Source organism: Podarcis cretensis (genome assembly GCF_951804945.1).
Source record: "Podarcis cretensis genome assembly, chromosome: 1".
Classification (NCBI taxonomy): domain Eukaryota; kingdom Metazoa; phylum Chordata; class Lepidosauria; order Squamata; family Lacertidae; genus Podarcis; species Podarcis cretensis.
In genome coordinates, this window is record NC_137170.1 from 86,926,029 (window position 1) to 86,947,916 (window position 21,888).

At 45.0% G+C, this 21,888-nt stretch overlaps 1 protein-coding gene across 5 annotated transcripts in view; it reads left to right on the forward strand.

Annotated features, from left to right (window-relative positions):
- OBSL1 (obscurin like cytoskeletal adaptor 1) overlaps positions 1-21,888 on the forward strand; it is a 69,718-nt gene that overhangs the window by 14,409 nt on the left and 33,421 nt on the right. For 3 of the 5 annotated variants that reach the window (XM_079986360.1, XM_079986361.1, XM_079986364.1), the window contains 11 exons: positions 255-533; positions 1,240-1,472; positions 2,543-2,582; positions 6,534-6,806; positions 7,514-7,786; positions 8,639-8,911; positions 12,269-12,541; positions 16,666-16,938; positions 17,795-18,067; positions 18,319-18,594; positions 21,006-21,281. In XM_079986360.1, coding sequence (XP_079842486.1) covers positions 255-533; positions 1,240-1,472; positions 2,543-2,582; positions 6,534-6,806; positions 7,514-7,786; positions 8,639-8,911; positions 12,269-12,541; positions 16,666-16,938; positions 17,795-18,067; positions 18,319-18,594; positions 21,006-21,281 — 2,742 coding nt within the window. The remainder of the gene's footprint in view (positions 1-254; positions 534-1,239; positions 1,473-2,542; positions 2,583-6,533; positions 6,807-7,513; positions 7,787-8,638; positions 8,912-12,268; positions 12,542-16,665; positions 16,939-17,794; positions 18,068-18,318; positions 18,595-21,005; positions 21,282-21,888) is intronic. The other 2 variants (XM_079986363.1, XM_079986362.1) reach the window with 2 other exon arrangements.

Consider the following 21,888-nt stretch of genomic DNA (forward strand, 5'->3'; position numbering starts at 1 on the left):
ACACAAGCCTCATATCTGTCACTCAGAGTTGTGTTTAAATACAGATATCCTGATGATTCTTCCATCCCAGCAATTTCTTGTGGTTATCACACAACTTATTACCACAAGGTAGTCACTACTGTGCTTTTCACATGTGACACTGGACAGAGGTTTTCTCTCACAGGTGTACCTGGTGTTTTCAAGTGGCATCACCTGTTCTGTCTGTGAAGTTAATGTTTCATTTTGCATAGGTTTCACATGCTGTGTCTCCCCAGCCCCACAGGTACATATCACCCCAGTGCCTGAGGCCAGGCGACTCCGAACACTCACAGCTGGCATGCCTCTACTCCTGGAGTGTGAAGTCTCTATACCTGACACCCCCATCAACTGGTTTAAAGAAGGGAATCCTGTGGCTTTGGATGATAGTCGCGTTGGTGTCCAAACCGAAGGCCGTATCCACAGGTTGTTGATTTCCTCTGTCTGCTCTTTGGACTCTGGGACATATACATGTGATGCAGGTGATGATGCTATCAGCTTCACTGTGACCGTGGATGGTGAGTGGAGGAAAAAGAAGTTGGCCTAGTTTTGAGAATCAGCTAGTGTAAGTTCTACTTGGGTCACCAATGGAGCCATTGCTGTGGGCAAAAGGGTGTCATTGAGGTCTTTCCTTGACACCTGTGAACCCTCTGAGGCCACCCAAATACTGTCATCTTGGCCATGGTGGGTTAGGATAGTTAACTATTCCTTCCTTGAAAAGCAAGTTACATAGAGATGAAGGAGGAAATTGGAAGACTGATACTCTTTCCCACTTCCTCTTTCAACTCTATGTTCTTATCAAGGCTCAGATTAATTGTACGGGGTCAGACTTTTACCAAGATCCCTTTGAAAACATAACTGTGTGCGCGCGCACCTTCTCTCTTTCTGTCTCAGGGCAAGGAGGAGGAATAGTCCAGGGGAGAGGAGGGAGAAGAGACCAGAATGGGTGGCAACCACAACATTTGCTCAACAAACCGAATATGCCTATGGGCCTAAAAAAACGTTATGCAACCCTTGCTAGCGTAAGGTCTTAGAATAAGGTCTAACCTATTAATTTAAAGGGGTCCCTTAAAATAAGGGGCACCTGTGAGATTTCTGCCATCCGGTCCCAGCAGGAGTTTGTCCTGCAGCCCAGTCTTTTCCACCCCCAACTCAAAAAATGCGCTCCATCCCCTGAATATTCTCTACCTTTTCTGCCATTATAGTAACTCTTTGCTGTTGCAGAGCCTCCTGTGAGGGTTGTTCACTCCATTGCTGAGGAGGCCCATACCTACCAGGTCACAGAGCGTGTGGTGCTAACCTGTGAGCTGTCCCACCCCGATGCTCCTGTGCACTGGTACAAGGATGGGGAGGCAGTGAAAGAAAGTGACAGCTTCTTACTGGAGAGTGAGGGCCCACACCACCACCTGGTCATTCCTGCAGCACAGGTGAAGGATGCAGGGGAATTTGTGTGTGACATAGTGTAGCACCCTGCTTGTGGTTAACGCTTAGCTGGAATGAAATATTCAACGCAGCAATAGAGAAATTAAAATAATAATTTATTTGTCAGACAAATAAATGATAGGCACAGTGGTATATGGTTACCAAAGCTCTGCCCCTTCCAGCCCTGATGGCCAGCACTTGTATTTCCTCAGCCCAGCCCCCTTGCTCCTCCTTTGGCTGCCTCTGTCCAATCAGCCTGGTTGAAATTCCTATTGGCTGTTTGCTAGAACCAATCATAAAAGATACACCCATTTCCTATTACCTTTTATGGGAGACAAAGAGCTATATTTCCTTCTATCCATAAATGGCAGACAAGTAGCCATATATCTTACATTTGCCTCGACAAGGCACCTTAATTACCAGATCACCTTTTGCCCCTGTTGCCCCTGCATTCCAAAACAAATAGCTAAAACAAATGGCTCATGGTATTAAAGTCTATCTAAACAGAGATCTTGGGTTCACATTCTCACACACCATCAATGAAATAAGAATCTAACATAAGAATCTAACATTTCTTACTTTCTAAATCCTTTGCCTAATTACATTAAGCCAACAAATCTCATACATAACATAGATAGCTTTTTAGAAGAAAAGGCCTTTGCAAAGTAAAAAAGGAACTCAGTAAAAAACAGCTTCAAAAGAAGCCTCTTCAGTTTACACCCTCCTTTTCCCAGCCAGCTACTTTTCCCATTAGCTCTTCCCAAAATTTATGGCTAGAGTCTGATGGGAGGCACATGGTATTATTTTCTGTTAAACAATAAATCTTACTATTTACCAACTCTTAATTAATGTTTTTGCAGCTTGATTGTGAATATGTAGGGTCAGTGTAACATTTGCTTCCAGCCTGTAATTCCCTTTTACAACTTTGAGAAACTTGTCTCCTGCTACTGCTATAAATCAGGGGGGCCCTTGTTCAGGATAGCAGGAAGATAAACAACTGCCAAAGTACTTAGCCAGCTGGTTTCTGCCTGGCATGAAACATACAAACATTTGCAAATATATATTTAAGCTCATTTTAAAATACAGGCCTTGATCAGATGCCTCAATAGGTGGAGATTCTGTGCTCTTCAACGTCACTGTTACAGGTCAGTAATTTCCCCCAAATGATGGCCCACCACAATCTGAACATGCCCTTCCTGCTCAGTTCTTGATAGCTTGGTACAAAGAATCAGATAGATAACAACCTTTTTTTCTGGCTCAGATAAGGGGACAAATGACAAGTAGACTTGTGGCACTTAAAAACAATACAGGAATATATATCTGCATTCATAGGGAAAGGCCTGCTTCATCCAATGCATGGACAATGAAGATGGTGGATATCCGTTTTTAATTCTGATTCTGTTTTTTTTTTTTTTTAAATTATTACCTTTTCCAACAGTTTGAACACTACAAAAAATGAAAACCATACAATACAACACAATACAATACAATACAGAAGAAAAAAACCACTAACATTAAACTAACAAAACAAAACAAACACAATTCAAAACACATCAAATAGTTTCAATATCTTATCTTTCATTCCCTTATTTCCGTGACCTCCTCACACCTCCCTTTTTGTATTCCACTTCTATTAATTCTTTCAGCAATTCCTTTCCATCTTCCTCTATTTTTAATCCTATAATTATCTTAACACATTCTAACCTTATTTTCCCTTTAATACTCTATTAATCTATTTGTCCTTAATTCCTTATAACATTTCTGCTAAAGCCAAATAACTTCATTCCAACATTTTTCTAACATTCATTAATTTTACAGTATTTCCGTAAATAGTCTTTAAACTTTTTCCAGTCTTCTTCCACCGACTCTTCTCCCTGGTCTCGGATTCTGCCAGTCATTTCCGCCAATTCCATGTAGTCCATCAACTTCATCTGCCATTCTTCCCGGGTGGGTAGATCTTGTGTCTTCCAATATTTTGCGATGAGTATTCTTGCTGCTGTTGTTGCATACATAAAAAATGTTCTATCCTTCTTTGACACCAGTTGGCCGACCATGCCCAGGAGAAAGGCCTCTGGTTTCTTCAGGAAGGTATATTTAAATACCTTTTTCATTTCATTATAAATCATCTCCCAGAATGTCTTAATCCTTGGGCATGTCCACCAAAGGTGAAAGAATGTACCTTCAGACTCGTTACATTTCCAACATTTATTATCGGGCAAATGGTAAATTTTTGCAAGCTTGACTGGTGTCATGTACCACCTGTAAATCATTTTCATTGTTTTCTCTTAGGGCATTACATGCCATAAATTTCATATCTGTGGTCCATAACTGTTCCCAGTCAGCCATCATTATGTTATGTCCAACATCTTGTGCCCATTTAATCATAACTGATTTCACCATTTCATCCTGAGTGTTCCATCTCAGCAACAAGTTATACATTCTTGACAAACGCTTCGTTTTTGGATCAAACAATTCTGTTTCCAATTTTGATTTTTCCACCTGGAAGCCAACTTTTTTGTCTGAATTGTATGCCTCCATTATTTGGTAGTAATGAAGCCAATCTCGCACTTTATTTTTCAATTTTTCAAAGCTCTGCAATTTTATTCTGTCTCCATCTTGTTCCAAAAGTTCCCAATATTTCGGCCATTTGGCCTCCATATTGAGTTTTTTCTGTGCCTTCGCTTCCATTGGTGACAACCATCTTGGGGTTTTCTTTTCTAACAAATCCTTATATCTTATCCACACATTAAACAATGCTTTTCTAACAATATGATTTTTAAACGCTTTGTGTGCTTTTACCTTATCATACCACAAATATGCATGCCAACCAAATACATTATTAAAACCTTCTAAATCCAACACGTCAGTGTTTTCAAGAAGCAGCCATTCTCTCAGCCAGCAAAAAGCAGCTAATTCATAATATAGTTTAAGGTCTGGCAGGGCAAATCCACCTCTTTCTTTAGCATCAGTTAATATCTTAAATTTTATTCGAGGCTTCTTGCCCTGCCAAACAAATCTGGAAATATCTTTCTGCCACTTCTTGAAACAATCCATCTTATCCAAAATTTGCAATGTTTGAAACAAAAACAACATCCTTGGCAGCACATTCATTTTTATCACAGCAATTCGGCCTAACAATGATAACTTCAAGTTTGTCCATATTTCTAAATCCTTTTTCACTTAGTCCAACATTTTTCATAATTATCCTTAATTCTGATTCTGATGAAATAGGCTCTTGTCTATCAAATCTCATGACAAAATTAAGTAGCTTGTCTTTAAGGTGCCACATGTTTCAGTTTGGGGTAGGGTTTTAATTTTTTTTCTACAGCAGACTACGTAGCTCCTTTTTCTGAGGAGTAGGAGCATTCTTCTCAGCCATCTGGACTCTGGCACCTAAGTTGCAGAAGATTTTACAACAGTGATGTAGCAGACCAGGAACAATAGCGCACAGAGGTGTGTCTGGCACTTTCATCATGTAGTTTTCATTGTATGCTGAAGATGCACCTCATTGTCCGGGCCTGAGAGAGAGATATTTTCAGGAGACACACCCTATTATTGTGACTGTTGCTTTTTTAAATCCATTTTTAATTCTGTGTTTTAAAATAGCTTTCTAATTCACCCTAAACCTTATAGTGAAAGGAGGGTAAGAAATATTAATATTAATAACAATGTGATCTCTTGGGACTATTTGCCAGTCCTTCTCATGTCAAATAAATGAGGCCTCTCACCAAGAGAAACTCACTAAATAAGTTAAGCCAAGGAAGATGTAGGCTACATTAGTGTGCATGACTAAGGCTGAAAGTTGATCTTTTATTTTGAAAAAAACCTTGAAGTTCCTTTAACCAAAATGTTACAAAATAGTGAGCAAGCTTTTGAGTCCACAAGAAGTCTTAATCAGGCTAAATGTTAAGCAAAGCAGATGGTGTGTGTTATATGAGGGGGGAAATACATTTTTTAAATGTATAGTCTAAGAAGGGGCATAGCTGTGGGGTTATCATGAAGAGCACTCACACTCTTGAATTAGCCACTCCATCACTGTTCTTTAAACCTGAAATGCTGACCTTTTCTGAAATTGTCTACTGGTGCTTCATTGTTCCAAACGCACAATTAGATTTTCAGAGGGTATTTCAAACACACCCCTCCCCTTTCGTTGTTTCTCAGCTAAGTTGCTGGTGTCACCATTCCAGAAAAAGAAAAGAAACCTGTTCAACAGCATTGTTGGCCCTAAAGCTTAGGAATGAAGCTTGAGTGAAGTAGCTGCTGTGAATGACCTAAAGCAGAGGATTTCAACCTTTTTGAGTCCATGACTCCCTTTACCAACCATATTCTTTCTGCAGCACCCCTGTGGGGCTCAGGAGCCCAGTTATGTCACCCTGTTTGCCTGCAGAGCTGGCAGCTTCTCACACTTTTTCAAACACCCTCCCTCGTTGAGAGAGGGAGACTTGCCCAATGGCTGGGCAGTTTGAGTTTCATGGCAAAGTCAGAATCTGTATGTTGGCCATTCTGTCTCCAAGCCCTACATGTTAATGGCATTTATAATTTCTAAATTACTTTAACTGTTAGCTAAGTGAGCAAATTCCCATTCCATAACAACCCTGCAAGATTGGTCACTGTTATCTCTGTTGTGTGTAGATGGGAGAACTGAAGTTGACAAACAGTGGTTTGCTCAAGGCCAAACAAAGAGTCTGTTGCAAAGGTGACATTTGAAATCCAAGTCTTCCAAATACAAATTCATCTTTCTGTCTTCTAAACCAGCTGACCTCTTAGTAATGGGAGATACGATGGCACAAGGTTCTGTCACTGAAAACAGGCCTCCTTGTGCACCCTTCCTTTCCTCCAAGGTGATCTGCATACTTCTCTCCACTTTATCCTCGCAGCAACCTTGCGAGGCAGGTGAGATGGAGAGGCAGTGACGGCTCTCCCACGTCCCAGTGTAACACTTTGACCACTGCACCATCTTTTCTCCCTTACACTGGTTCTTGTTTCCATAAAGCTCACAGTTTTTTGAGTTCGTTTCCAATTTTAGAGTGGGGGTGCAACAGGCTCTGGGGCAGTAATAGGCTTTTCATGGTGCAGTTCTCCCTCCCCTCCCCCAGACCCTCCTGTAAGGATCCTGCACTCCAACGCTGAGGAGACCCATGCCTACCGAAACTCTGAACGTGTGGTGCTGGCCTGCCAGCTGTCCCGCCCTGATGCTCCTGTGCGCTGGTACAAGGATGGGGAAGAGGTGGAAGAAAGTGAGCGCCTCCTGCTGGAGAGTGAGGGCTCACACCGCCGCCTTGTCATTGCCTCTGCACAAATCCATGATACAGGGGAGTTTGTATGTGATGCAGGCGGTGACTCTGCCTTTTTCAACATCACCATCACAGGTGAGAGCTGTCCCCTGTCCTTCCCCACTTTTATATATACATTACTTTTTATATATACATTTTATATATACATTACATAAATATACATTATTTATATCTTGCCTTCTTGACAGCCAAGGGGTGCTCAGGGAGGGAGAAGTGGTTACCATTTGAGGGAGAACTTGTCTCCCCCAGCACTGCTCCTTAAAGGTGCCCTGTGCAGCTCCTTTCCACCTCTGACATAGAAGGGCAAAGGGAGCCCCTCAGAAAGACTTGCAACATCCTGTGCAATCCTCCCCATGCTTTGCACCTCTGACATTGTGGGTGGAAAGGAGGGTTGCAGGAGGATTGCAGAGGGCTTTGCAAGCCTCCCCATGTTTCCCCTTTGCACCTCTGACATCAGTATACCTGAAGGAGCATTTCCACCCCCATCGTTCAGTCCGGACACTGAGGTTCATCTCTGAAGATCTGGCAGTTCCCTCACTGCCAGAAGTGAGGTTACAGGGAACCAGGCAGAGGGCCTTCTCGGTAGTGGCACCTGCCCTGTGGAACGCCCTCCCATCATATGTCAAGGAAATAAAAAATTATCTGACTTTTAGAAGACATCTGAAGGAAACCCTGTATTGGGAAGTTTTAGTCCATCCCCCAGCAATGCTGGAATCTCAGCTAAAGCATCCAGCCACTGCATATAAACCTCCAAGGAAGGTGACACTTCTTTTTTGTCACAGAGCCACCTGTGCACGTTGTGTGCTCCAACGCGGAAGAAGATCATACCTATCAGATCTTGGAATGTGTGACATTGTCCTGTGAGTTGTCCTGTCCTGATGCCCCTGTGCTCTGGTACAAAGATGGGGAAGAGGTGGAAGAGAGTGAGGGACTTCGGCTAGAGAGTGAAGGATCCCATCACCGGCTGGTCATTGCCTCAGCTTGCGTACAGGACACAGGAGAGTTTGTGTGTGATGCAGGTGGCGACTCTGTTTTCTTCAGTATTACTGTTACAGGTCAGTGTGAGATTTGTTGTTTTTCCCCAGACATGCATTTTAAGGCCAATAATGGTCCTCAATCTTAAGGCTAAAGAGCCTTTCACTTCTAAAACTCAAGACAATGCAGTCTTTTTGTAACTTTTCATAGCCATGTTTGAGTTAAATGATACCAAAAGAGGATTCAGTCTGCCCCCTTTATTTGTCATTAGCGATTGTTTCTGAGCATGTGGTTGAGAACTTCTTATTTATCTCTCTCCTTTGTAAGCATTGGTTATTTCTTCTGAACCTCTCTTCTCTGTGGCTGTTCCATGACACTTTCCTGCCCTGTACTGAATTTTGCTGAAGGTCTTTGCTGAATAGCTTTAATGCAGGCAATTCAGCCACTTCAGATTCAGAACTCTTGAGTGAATATATCTTGTCATCTAGGGAGACTTCGCTTTGTTAATTATCAGTTCTCTTCAGTGCCCAAAAACTTGGTGGCTTTTGATACAGCAGACAAACATGGCTTCTCCTCCAAAACACTTTGTTGACAATTTCTCAGTTTTAAAGGCAATCTAGATTATATGTCCAGTATAAATTACAGAGTTGGCAAAGGGTTTGATGAGAACACGAGTTCTCCCAAAGAATCCTGGGAACTGTAGCTCTGAGAGGTAAACTACAGTTCCCATTATGTTTTTGAGGAAGCCGTGTGTGTTAAATGGATGGTGTGTACACAGCCTTGGTGTCCAACAATATCTGAAGGGTCCAGAGTCCCCCAGCCCTATTTTATATGGTTCTGTTCTACTTCCCAAGATTTTGGTGTGGTGTTGGTGGAGAGGGCATGTTTCTTTCTACTGATCCCCATCTATAGAATGTCTCTTCTTGCCACAGAACCTCCTGTGAGGGCTCTTCGCTCCAATGCTGAGGAGGCCCATACCTACAAGGTTGCAGAACATGTGGTGCTTGCCTGTGAGCTGTCCCGCCCTGATGCTCCCGTGTGCTGGTACAAGGATGGGGAAGAAGTGGAAGAAAGTGATTGCCTCCTGCTGGAGAGCGAAGGACCCCACCGACGGCTGGTCATTCCTTCAGTGCAGATGAAGGACGCCGGGGAGTTTGTGTGTGATGCAGGCAGTGATTCTGTTTTCTTCAACATCACTGTTACTGGTAAGAGAACTAATCAATTTATCTTCGTAGAGAGACGTCCCCTCCCAAACCCATGTCCTTTGCTCTTCTCTGTGCTGCAGTCCATGGTGCTTCAAAGGCCTCATTGGTGTACTTTGGTCAGAACCAACAGGGAGAGGAGCATAACTGCCATGCTGCATAAATTGTACTGGTCCATCTTGTTTTGTGCTGTTTTTGTGCTTGTTTTGTGCTGTGTTTATCAGACAGATGCACGAAGGAAGTTAATGTTCACTGTTGATAGAAACTGGTGGTTAGAGGTCTACTGACTCCGAATAAACACAGGAGTTGCACTTTGGGCTGTTCTGAGTAGTAAGCCACTCTATCCTCATTTGTTATCTAATCCTTTGACAAAACTTTATGTTGGTTGTCATCACAACATCCTGTGTCAGTCAGTATCATAAGCTGATTATACCTTGTGCAAAGAGGTTCTTTCCTTTGTTTGTCTGAAACCTCCCACTTCTTATCCATTTCAGTGGATTAGTTTACAGTATACATCTTGAGTGGGAGTGAATAATATTTTCCTATTCACTCTTTTTCATGCCGTTAGTGAATTCTGTTCAGAAGACATTGGTGTTTCTTCTTTTTAAGCTAAAAAAATAAATAAAATCAAACTACTTCATTTACAATAAAGATACTTGATCTCCTGAATTCTTTTAGTTGCCTTTTTCTGCCATCATTTGCTTTGCTACTTCCAGAGGAGTATCTGTGTTAGTCTGTTGCAGCAAAAACAACAAAGAATCTTGTGACACCTTAAAAACTAAAAAGTTATGGCACAAGTGTTTGTGAGCTACAGTCCGCTTCATCAGATTCATGAAGTGTAATCCTCAGGTGCAGATACGTAGAGACGCACACACAGAGACTGTAAGAGGGGGATTTAGAAGCAGTGAGGTCAGAGACAGATGAAATGCAAAAAGTACAGATAATGACAATTAGAGCTGAAATATATGCAAAATAAGCACAGTGACCCTTTACAAAGCAGTGATAGGTGATAATCAGGTTGACAATGCTGAGTTAATTAACATCTGAAGTGGGAAGGGAAACAATTGAATAGAATTGATGGCCTTGATGAATTGTAATTCAGCAGTTTCAGGCTGCAGCCTCTCTTTGTAGTTCATTCCTTCAAGTATGGCAATATTAAGATCAGTGCCAAATGTCAAGGGCAAATGGAGCTAAGCTTGGAGCTTTGAATTCAGACTGAGTCAAATTGAGAAAAAGGTCAGACCTATAGGTTTTATGCGGAGCTCTGAAGATCCTAGGAGCTGCCTTCCAATAACCTAAGAGAGGAGCAGTGTCTGTTGTGAATTGCCACTTATGTTCAACCTTTAAATTTGCAAATATTTATACATTCCAGTAAGCTTCCAGTGACCTCCTTAGAAAGGAAACAGAGCTTCAGCCAGTCCTCATTCACTGCACCCCTGAACCCTCTCAATCCAGGCATGCATAACTGTTGTTATAAATGTGGGTTCATCACAGGTTTATATAAGGATGTTGTGTTATTTGCTACTTTATTTTCAGGCACTTTCTCAAAAATTCCTAGCACGGCATTTGCCTTCCAAAAAACAAAAATGTGGCAGCACGCTGAGATGACATTTTCAATAAGCTTTCCCTCTCTCTTTCGCATGCACTCTGCCCCCACACTTATGCTTCCCATGACACATTGGTTTCTCCTGCCCCCTTCACTTAGCTATCTGGTTCCTGATCCACTGATTTTCACTTTGGTTAGGAAAAAAGACAACCTGCCAAGCATCCTCCCCCAGCTAGTGGTATAGTGGTCTAAGGTTGCGGGGGGCGGGCGGGGGGGGGCGGAGTGCTGGTGGTGGATGGATTTGAAGAAGTTCACTCTGCTTGTCATGTGATACTTTGAGTTCAAAGCACCCATTGAAGCAGGCAGATGGTCACAGGTCAGCACTTTACTGTTCAGGGGCTATCCGGCTATGAAGCAGGCAGTAGCTGACCGGTGAGACACAATGATTTCTCCCATTGGTGAAGACAACCCATAGTGTTTATACCTAATGCCAATCAGGTCGAGCTGATAACTTGTAATTGCTGCCTCCTATGTAGTTTTTGCTGCGTTGCAGCACCAAAGTGGCCTCCTCAGGGCGCAAGCCTAAGCAGTCTGTATGGAGGTCCTGGGCTGCCCAGACGACAAGACCACCACTCTCAGACTCACTGGTGTGATCCAAAGCAAAGCAATACATTTGGCACCAGCTTGGCTGCAGGAGTTGCCAGAAGGAGGCATACAAGACGCCATCCAACCACCTTAGGGACTCCTGTCCGGATTTGTATAGGGTTTACTCCTTAGACTTTTCTTCTCCCAAAGATGTCCTGCAAGGCAGCAGGTACAGATTATTCCTCAGGATTTACTCCTAAAACCTTTCTGAATGAGTATAGCAGTGAGGCAGTGAAGGTTTAGGATCAGAGTTTTAATTCTCCTAGATGGGCTACCTTCCCAGGTTGTTGACCCCACTATATTTCTGCAAGGGACGCATGTGGTGCTGTGGTCTAAACCACAGAGCCTAGGACTTGCCGATTGGAAGGTCGGCAGTTCAAATCCCCACGACGGTGTGAGCTCCCGTTGCTCAGTCCCTGCTCCTGCCAACCTAGCAGTTCGAAAGCATGTCAAAGTGCAAGTAGATAAATAGCTACCGCTCCGGTGGGAAGGTAAACCGTGCGCTGCTTTGGTTCACCAGAAGCGGCTTAGTCATGCTGGCCACATGACCCGGAAGCTGTATGCTGGCTCCCTTGGCCAATAAAGCGAGATGAGTGTCGCAACCCCAGAGTCGGCCAGGGGTCCCTTTACCTTTGGTCAGGGGTCCCTTTACCTTTACCTTTACTATTTCTGCAGCAGGGTTCCTGCAGGGTCTCCAGTCTCCTAGAGCCACCCAATCAGCATGAAGGGGCGGGGGGGGGGGCTTTTTAGCCACTTTGTGATCCAACGTGAAACATTTAGGAACACTGAAAACACAAGGTGCTTCAGTTTCAGGAGAATGGTGTGCTGTTACCCTGAAAGAAGATACTGAAGCACTCCAAATCATTTTCCATGTATGTATTCAGAAAATAGTAATTCTAACTAAAATGAAGACCTGCATTGATCATTGCAATGTATCTTTAATTATTATTATTGTATAATTATAAGATTATTGTCTAGTCTTAGAAAGTTGCATACCCTTAGCAGGCGCATAGCTGTGAGTGTATGTGGCTGTGACACATAACTGTGAAGGGACCTTGCACTTCTGATATTGCTACTACACTACTGGCCCCAACACTCTCCAAATCTGCTTCTAATTCCTGAAATTTCTTTCTCTCTCTCTCTCACTCACACACACACGCACCCTGTAGAGCCACCTGTGCAGATTCTGCACTCCAACGCAGATGCGTCCCATTCTTACCAGGCCTCCGAACGTGTGGTGCTGTCCTGTGTGCTGTCCTGCTTCAGTGCCCCTGTCCGCTGGTACAAGGATGGGGAGGAAGTGGAAGAGGGAGAGCGCTTGCTGCTGGAGAACGAAGGGCCCCTCCGACGCCTTGTCCTTGCCTCAGCCCAGGTGCAAGATTCAGGCGAGTTTGTGTGCGACACTGGGACTGACTCTGCCTTCTTTGTGGTTACAGTTGCAGGTTAGTAAATGTACAGTGGCGCCTTCCTTAGGACTCTTCCTCTGACCACTCTAATACATGGCATACATTTCCTCAGAGTCCCACTTTGAAGCCCATTGCTAAGCTTCTGTCAGAGTAGACAATACTGAGCTGGATTAGGGGTGGGAAACTGGATTTAGACAACAGGCCAGATTCTGATGTCCCCACACCCTCCATGGGCCACTTTGGCAGGTGGTCAGCCCCACCCACCTGCCAATCACTGATGTCAGCATGCCATCAGGTGAAATATTTCACTTTGTACACCAGCTTGAATTCACTGTTGGAGCTAATCCCTGCAGGCTGGCATTCAGCACTGAATTTAAATTCATCACCAGCAAATGTAAGCTCCAGTTGCAGCAGGGACTGACTCTGCTTGAAAATTTAGAAGGCACTGAAGGGAAGCTCCACTTGCAGTGGAACAACTGGGAGCTGGCTTTAAGGCTCCCAATTGTTCCTTAGTAGCCTCAGTTTTACCCGCGAATGTCAGCTGTGGGAGGGAGGGTGTGGCTGGGGGAAAATAAGGACTCCTGCCAGGCCTAATTTGGCTGGCAAACTGAAGGTTCCCCAAGCTGAGCTAGACCTACAAGTTGTGTGACCTGGTATAAGATAGCTTCCTATGTTCCAAGGGCACGGGTACCTGAGCTCAAATTCCAGGGATCAGATTTGCATTTAGCTTCTATAATCTGTATTGCACTTCACTGTGGAGCCATATGGCAGAGATAATGCCAGTTTGAGCTTTTCCTGTGCTACGTCCTGAAAAAATCTCTAAGGAAGTTGCCTTATATTGAGCCAGACAACCTGTCCATCTAGGTCAGTGTTGCCTACACTGACTGGCAGCAGCTGTCCAGAGTTTGACATGTTTTTTCTCAAACCCTACCTGGACACACTGGCAATTGAACCTAGGATGTGAAACGGATGCTCCACAACAGAGCTATATGGGTTCAGTCGTTAGAGCAGAAGCCAGCGAATGAAGCCAGCTAGAGCTGCACCCAGTGGGTGCTTTTGAAAGTGGAAGTTGACAGGCCTGGATTCAGATTTCTGTTAATTGATTTATGTATTAGAAAGGGTGGGGAGGAGACAGAAGTCAACTCTTGTCCCCCCATGGGCCACCCCTGAGCCTTAGAGGCAAGCAGAGATATTTAAATGATATTTACTAAGAAGTTTAAATGAAAGTACAATATGTAATTGAATATATATTGAAAGAGGAATAGATGTTCATGAGAAAATGAAATTAAGAAACGCTGAAAATAGCGAAAAGCAATACAGTTTGTATATATTGTCTTTCCTACCATATCTGAGTGGGCTCAGAGAGGGTTACAAGATACCCAGAGAAATGAACAAAAATGTCTCTCCTAGATTCCCATCCAACACTTGGTTTTTCTGCACAACATGGATCCTGTGCCATGCTGCACATTTGCATCATATGTGAGTGTCTGGCTTTAGTTAGGAGGGGCTGTGCCAGCCCTAGCTTTTCCCAAAGCCAAACCATGGTGCTGAGCCCTATGAGCCCTACTGCAGATTCTGTGCTCAAGCTAAGCCCTTCCCAACTCTAGAGCCAGGGGCTGCAGTAGCTGTGGAGATCCTGTCATGGCTTTGTGGGCCAAAGGTATGTGTCTGTGGGCTTGCTTCTCATGCTTAAGCCCTGGATCTTTGTGGAGGTGTGTCTTGGCCTTGGGGCAGGGCAAGGCAAGCTTTTTCCATCCTAAGGGCCACACTCCTTTCTAAGCAACCTACAGGGGGCCACATGCCAGTGGTGGGCAGAAGGAAAAGTGGGCAGAGCAGCGAATACAAAATTCACCTTTGTGCCGTAGGCTGGTTTCTGCACACATTCACAGGACTCTCTTTGTCCTCCATCCAGAGAAGCAAGAGGCATTATCAGAATTCTCAAGGTCCCAGCCAGGCAAAAACACTTGAGAAGGATGCAGAGCAGCACCAGTGAAGGGTGTGGTAGCCTGGAAAGAGGCTGTGTAGCTGGGGAGAACCCTGAGAGGCAGATAGAGAGACCAGAGAGCGACATTTGGCTCTTGGGCTTGAGGTGGGGAACCTCCCCCCCCCGCTTAGAGGATGGCCACAGCAAGCCACTCTCCAGCTTCGACTGCATCATGACCCAATGGGTGGAATTTTCTCACTATCTTAAAAAGGCCATTCCCATCCGCCCCCATCGCGCTCCTGCAGTCTTGTGTGAGAGAACAAAGTTCTCATTGCAGCTTTGGGGATCCAGTGAGGATTCATGCAACTAAAAGTGCTGTCGTCTGGCACAAAGCAGGAGCTGAGGTGGGAAGGGAGCATATGGCAGGCCAGCCTTTATCTTCCCTTTTCACCCTAATCCTGGCTCCAGAGGCTGAGGGCTTGTAGCTCTATACTGCTCTCCCTTATCAGCGTTCGCTGGCATTCATGAAAGCAACATGGCCTTCACCCCCTTGTGATTTCTGCAGGTTTGGGTAGAGGCAGGGTTTACCCCCATCCCCACCTCAACAAACCAAGATTTTGCTCCATCCCTCCTGACTCATCACAGACCCTCACACTCCTATCCTCTTCCTCTGCTGTTTTGCTGCCCAGCAAACCTGCCTACTAGCTGCCTACTAGAGCAGTGGTTTTCACACTTGAAAATTTTGCCCATCTGTATTTATTCAAGATACTGGTCCAGATTCAACTAAATTGTTGTGTTAGCAGAAGCCAATGGAAGAGCTCTTATTAGTGCAATAGGATTTTCCTCCATCAACGCCCCCCCCTGTGCTCCCCCACTCCTTCCTCATGTGTTCCCTCCCTCCCCAGATCCACTCAGCAGGGTCAGGAGATCCCCTAGAACAGCATGAGAGGGGAAGAGAGGAGAGATAGTTCCTCCCGGCAGGCGGAAATGCTTCCACTGACAGTAGTGTTTACCCAGCAACTTTATGGACCCCTGTGGGAATCCATCCTCCTCCAAATCTGTTGGATGAGGCTAGTCATGCACTGGAAACATTAACAGGGCTACAGTGGCCCACTGATTGATGATGTCCTTCTCTCTCCCGCCCACCTAATGCTCTCTGCAATTTTTCACAGTTTCCAACATTATTATATACGCACTTACACCCACATATATTTTATATAATGAATATATGCAGTAAACAACCAATAGCTATAATAAACAATAAAAGCAAAATCTAAAATAATGATCAAAGCAAATTCTTTCCCAATGGGCGATCAAGTCAGAGAAGAGAATTACGGCTCACCTAAAAGTTACTATCACTGGTTGTAAATTGAATTACCTTCTGCATACCCCTCTGAATATCAATTCTTCATTCAATACCGATTCAATTACATATTGTGCTTTCATTTTAACTTCTCAGTAAAGTTAATTTAAACTTCTTCGGTTGTCTGTCAGATTCACGGGCACTCCAATAAGCTCCTCATCAGGGAACTGGAGTTCAGCTCTGGATCTTTTCCAAGGCACAATTCAGAGAAAAGTCTTGGTTCAACATTACAAATTGCTGTAACTTGAGACACATCCCACTCAACTGCACCTCTGGTATAAGTTGAGCCTGTTGAAACGGGAAGAGGAAAAGACAAGAGTAACATATAGAGTTCACTTCCTGCTCCCTGTTTCAAAGCCACTATTTGAGAAGCAGAACTATGAAGGAGGAAGTTGCTTGCCCACACATGAGTCCAGAGTAATATCCTGTTTGTCTGCCATTGGTTGCCATACAAATGGTTATACTCAGTTGAAAACGGGAAGTGCCAATTAAAGTGCCAGGGGGCTTGGACCCCTTGGAAGGCTTTCTGTTTCACCTGTGCTCATAACCAGGGCTCTGTTTTGAACTCTAGGAAGCAGGAAAACAACGTGCCTCTGAGCATGTGCAAAGTGTCTCCCCACACCCACATCTCTGAGCAATTACCAGGCCCTTTCATTTGGCATTGCAGGTCAGAAGATATGACATTTAGTTATTCTTGAGCCCACTTCTCCTTTCAGAAACTGAGCCCTTTCTATAAATCAAAGGGGCAACTGAGATAGGATATTTTGTTCCATAGCACAGATTCCCTGTAGGTCAATTTGAGATCATGTGTCCTCCTTCCTGTGGCCACAGGAGCACAAAGGTGCTCCACCCATTCACAATGTCTCTCTTCAGCTCCCAAGGTGCACATCGCTCCAGTGTCAGAGGCCCAGTGTCTCCAGACAATCCTGACTGGGATGCCTCTCCTCCTGGAGTGTGAAGTCTCTGCCTCTGATGCTACTGTCCAGTGGTTCAAGGATGGAAATCCTGTGGACCATGACATCATCACGTTGCAATCAGAGGGCTGCATTCGGAGGCTGTTGGTTCATTCAGCCTGCCCCCTGGATTCAGGGACGTATACATGTGACGCAGCTGATGACACTGTGGACTTCACTGTGATGGTGGATGGTGAGTTGAGTCAAAGAAATGTCAAAGGAGTGCATGAGGCAAGCCCTAAACCAGTAGTCTCCAGCTTTCCCAAACCTGAGATGCATTTTTAACTCAAATGGACCCATTTATCCCCCCCCCCATTTTACCATCTAGTTGTATGGTGGTGCAGCATACTGTATGTTAGGTCATGACCTCTTTTAGGGTCCCAACCCACCAGTTGAAGATCAAAAATGCTATTAGACCTAAAGTGCTGTTCCTGGCTGAAAAAACTCAGGAGCTGGTGACAACTTCTCAGAACAGCTGCCCAGTCTCTCTCTTCATTGCCCTTTTAGGACCTGAACCAAGTTTATCTACTTGAGGCCACCCATATCTCTGCCTTTCTTCATGCTCTCATTATTTCATTGTCATTTTTGTGTAATTAATAACCTCAGCAGCACCAGTCTCCTCTAAAACGGCAGGCGTGCTGCAAACACCAAGATCCCTGCTTCCCACCTGTACCTCATCCAAGAGGTCCCTTTCACTATCTCCTGCTCCAGTGAAATGCACAGCACTGAGCCTCCTGTTCCATTGCTCTCCCAACAACTCACATAAGAAATGATGACCTCACTCTCTATTCTATGCTTTTATGACATTTCTGTGCTATGGTGGTATTATGATGGAAATCCAGTGTGGTGTAGTGGCTAAGACCTGGTACAACGAGGTTCAAATTTCCAATCAACCATGATTCTCCCTGGGTGATCTTGGGCCAATCACCATCTCTCAGCCTAACCAACCTCACAAGGTTGATATAAGGATAAGATGGAGGGGAGGGACCACCTCGGAGAAAAGATGGGATATGAATGCAATAATAAATATATAAATTTCTCCCCTGCAGAGCTGCCTGTCCGAGTTCTGCACTCCAATGCAGACGCAGCCCATGCCTATCGGGTCTCAGAGCGTGTAGTGCTGGATTGTGAGCTGTCCTGCTCTGATGCCGTTGTGTGCTGGTACAAGGACGGAGAGGAGGTGGAGGAAAAGGATGGCCTCCTGTTGGAGAGGGAAGGGCCTCATCGCCGTCTGGTTATTCTTGCGGCCCAGGTTCAGGACACAGGGGAGTTTGCATGTGGCACTGAGGGCGACACTGTCTTCTTCAATGTCACTGTCACAGGTAAGCAAGTCTCCAGGGTTCAGTCCCAGTGATCTTGTGCCCAAATTCACCCTTCCTTTTTGACTTGGGTATGGATTTCTGTCTCTTGCTACTAACCATGATGTTCGTTCTTTGCTAATTAGAGGAAGCCATATTTGAGATTTCTGGTTCCTTTCCTTTCTGTTCTATCTCAGAGCTTCCTAGAACGAAGTGGCTCTAAGTCATATCACACAGGGGATGAAGACTCATATATTCCTGCATTTGTCTTGTAGAGCCACCTGTGCAGATTTTGCACCCAGTGGAGCGTTCACTAGAGAAGCATATACAGGCATTTGAGTGCTTGGAGCTGAGCTGCGAGGTGTCCATTCCCAATGCCCCTGTGCGCTGGTTCAAGGACGGCCTGGAAGTGGATGAGACAAACAACTTGTTGCTTCAAATGGAAGGTGCTGAGCGTCGCCTAGTTGTCCTGCAGGCAAGTGCTGAAGATGCTGGTGAATACATCTGCGAGACCAAGGATGAGTCTGTCTCCTTTGATGTCAGAGTTTCAGGTGAGCACTCTGATCTTGAACCTGCAGTTCTGAGAAGAAGTAGGAGAAAAAGCATCCAAAGCCCTAACCCAGTTTCAACTTTAAACCAGCGCAGAAACTTAAATTCTAAGCACACCAGTCCCAACACAGCCCAGACTGAGTTACAACTGGCTAATCTGTAAATGAAGCCTTTCCTGTCCAGGGATGGGGAACCTGTGGCCTCTGACATTAGCCATGCTAGTGGAGTCCCAACAGCAGATGAAAGGTCATTTGTTATTCGCCCTGGTCTAGTCCCAGCCATAAATCTGGGTTTATATATTAGTGTATAGATTTGGGCACAGAATTAATATTAAAGCACTCACAATGTATATTATATCCATAAAATCTCTGGAAACAGAATTAATGCCAGGGACAAATGGAATAGTACAAGAGACACAGAGGTGCCATTATGCTGTGTCTCTTTATACCCTTTCTTATAAGGTGATCCAAAGAAAGTTTCATTGTGCTGTGGGTCTTCCATCCCCATCAGACAATTTCTGGCCTTCACAAACATATATGCCCTTTTAAATTTTAGCAGGGGCTCGTCCCTCTTCAGTACAGTGCAATTGGAACTTATTATTGGAAGTACCTACACTGATGCAGGTGGCACTGTGGGTTAAACCACAGAACCTAGGGCTTGCCGATTGGAAGGTCGGCCGTTTGAATCCCCGCGACAGGGTGAGCTCCCGTTGCTCGGTTCCTGCTCCTGCCAACCTAGCAGTTCAAAAGCACATCAAAGTGCAAGTAGATAAATAGGTACCGCTCCAGCGGGAAGGTAAACGGTGTTTCTGTGTGCTGCTCTGGTTCACCAGAAGCGTCTTAGTCATGCTAGCCACATGACCTGTACGCTGGCTCCCTCGGCCAATAAAGCGAGATGAGCACCGCAACCCCAGAGTCGTCCGCGACTGGACCTAATGGTCGGGGTCCCTTTACCTTTACCTTTACATTGACGCCCAGAAATGTTCAGCAAGCGTTATGCCAACTAAATCTACACCAGCAGATTATTACAGTATTCTCTAATGAGAACATAAGAGGCCTGCTGGATCAGACCAAAGGCCCTTTTAGTCTGGCATCCTGTCCTCACAGTGGCCAACCAGATGCTTGTGGGGAGCCCCACAAATCAGGCATGTGTGCAGCAGAACTCTCCCTGCCTGGGATTCCCAGTGACTGGGATTCAGAGACATCCTGTGTCTCTCACTGGAGGTAGTACACAGCCATCGTGACAAATAGCCTTATCCTAAACCCCTCTTAAAGCTGCCCAAGTTGGTGGCCATTACAGTACTACATTTTCTGGCAGTGAATTGCATAGTTTAATTACGTGAAGAGGTATTTAGTTTTGACTGTCCTCCTGAATCTTCCAATGTTCAGCTTCCCTGGGTCACACTAGGTTCTAGTAGGAGAAGGAGAAAAACTTCTCTCTGTCCGCTTTTTCCACACCATGCATAATTGTATGTACTTCTGTCATGTCCCCCTTTCTCACTATTTTTCTGAACTACAAAGCCCTAGACACTGTACCTTTTACTTTATAGATAAACTTATTGTGCTCTTGCAGGCAAACCCTGAGAGAGCTCAAATAATCAATACAAAGGAGGGATTGTCATTCTGTGCATGCATGTTATGTGTTCGCCGTGAGATCCCATCTCTTAGGGATTGGCCTCCATAGTGCTAGTGGTGTTTTGGGAATCCCCACTGGCCAAAATTCACAGGGTCAGTAAAATAATAACTCTTATTTAGACCAACATTTGTTTACAATGCATTGTATGAGCTTTTGCTGGCCAAAGCTTTGGCTTTGCGTACTGTGGAAATGCCAGAGCTTTGCTAAATGTGTTTCTAAGGAAGCAGTAAATAAATAGGCCATCTACCTAAATAGGGAATCTCCCTTGTCGTTTGGGGATCCAACAATGCTATTTGCATGAGTGCATCCTTCTATGGCTGCACTTCAAACAGCTCTCAAACATTTATTCTGACCAGTATATAAATTTGGCAAAACCTGTAGAAGGAGTTGAACTCTGCACAGAGGACTCCAGCTACAAATGTTTGGGCATAAGCTGCTAGCATGGCGCTGCAGCAAAAAGGCCTAATACCACCCCCAGGTGTATTTGTGGGAACCACTCTTAACCGTACAGACACCCTCCAGCATTGCTTTGAGTTCTAGCAGCCCTTTTAAAAGTATGGCTTTAAAATAATTCCTGGAGAGGGAAGTTGGAGAACTGTTGGAATGACCTATGTTTGGGGAAGTCAGGCCAAACTGTATGTGATACTCAGTTACTCATAGGGTTTCCTCAGTGTTTCTCCCACATGCCCCTCCAGTGAAAAAATTGTGGGTGTGGCCCAGCAACAGCAGTGTTGCCTGTGGCCGCTTCATATCTGGGCTGCCTGCCCTCTCCTTCCAGAGCCCCCTGTGAAGATCGTGCAGCCCCGCAGGACTCCCTCTGTCCTGAAGGCCTCAACGGGGGAGACAGTGACCCTGACCTGTGTTCTCTCTCATGGGAATGCGCCAGTCCGCTGGGTTAAGGACGGTGTCACGCTTGAGGCTAACAGCGGCCTCATCCTGGAGGAAGAGGGTGCCCGGCGGTGTCTGGTCATCCCTGCAGCTGGCCCAGAGCATTCTGGGAAGTACACCTGCAACGCTGTTGATGATACCATGGCCTTCGCCGTCCAGGTGTCTGGTGAGTGCAGTGCTCAGGGACCCTGGTAGCACCAGGGAAGGGAGCTGAGAAAAGAGTGTGGGTGGGTGGTAGTTTGGGCAGGGGGGTGTTGGAATTCCAAGCCAATGTTGCTGGGATGGATTTCATGTACTGACCCATTCCAGACCCCAGACACTCTCATTGTCGGCCACATTCCTTGCACTGCCTTCTGTACAGAGCATGAGCAAACTTGTCCTGGAGCTTATTAATGAGGACTGGCTGTACATTCCCCAGAGCCGGTGCTCTGGGCATCAGCATGACTTTATCTCCTAAATCCAGACAGGTTCTAATTTGGTAATGAAAGCAGAGGCATAACAGTATTATTTCCTAAAGAACTGAGCCTGCAATCTGGTATTATATGACTTTGGTAGCATTCTTTGCCAGTAGACTCATAACAAAGACCCCTGACCATTAAAGTCCACGGGAAGTGTTCGCTCTAAACATTGGCTTTTTGTGATCTTCTGCCCTGGATTTCTGGTTCCTTGGCTTGCCTAGAAGTGCGCTGACTTTTCTTTGTGTTTTCTGCATTCTTGTACCACTTGATGCTGTCATTCCCACTAGTATGTTTGCACATCATTCATTGTCCAGA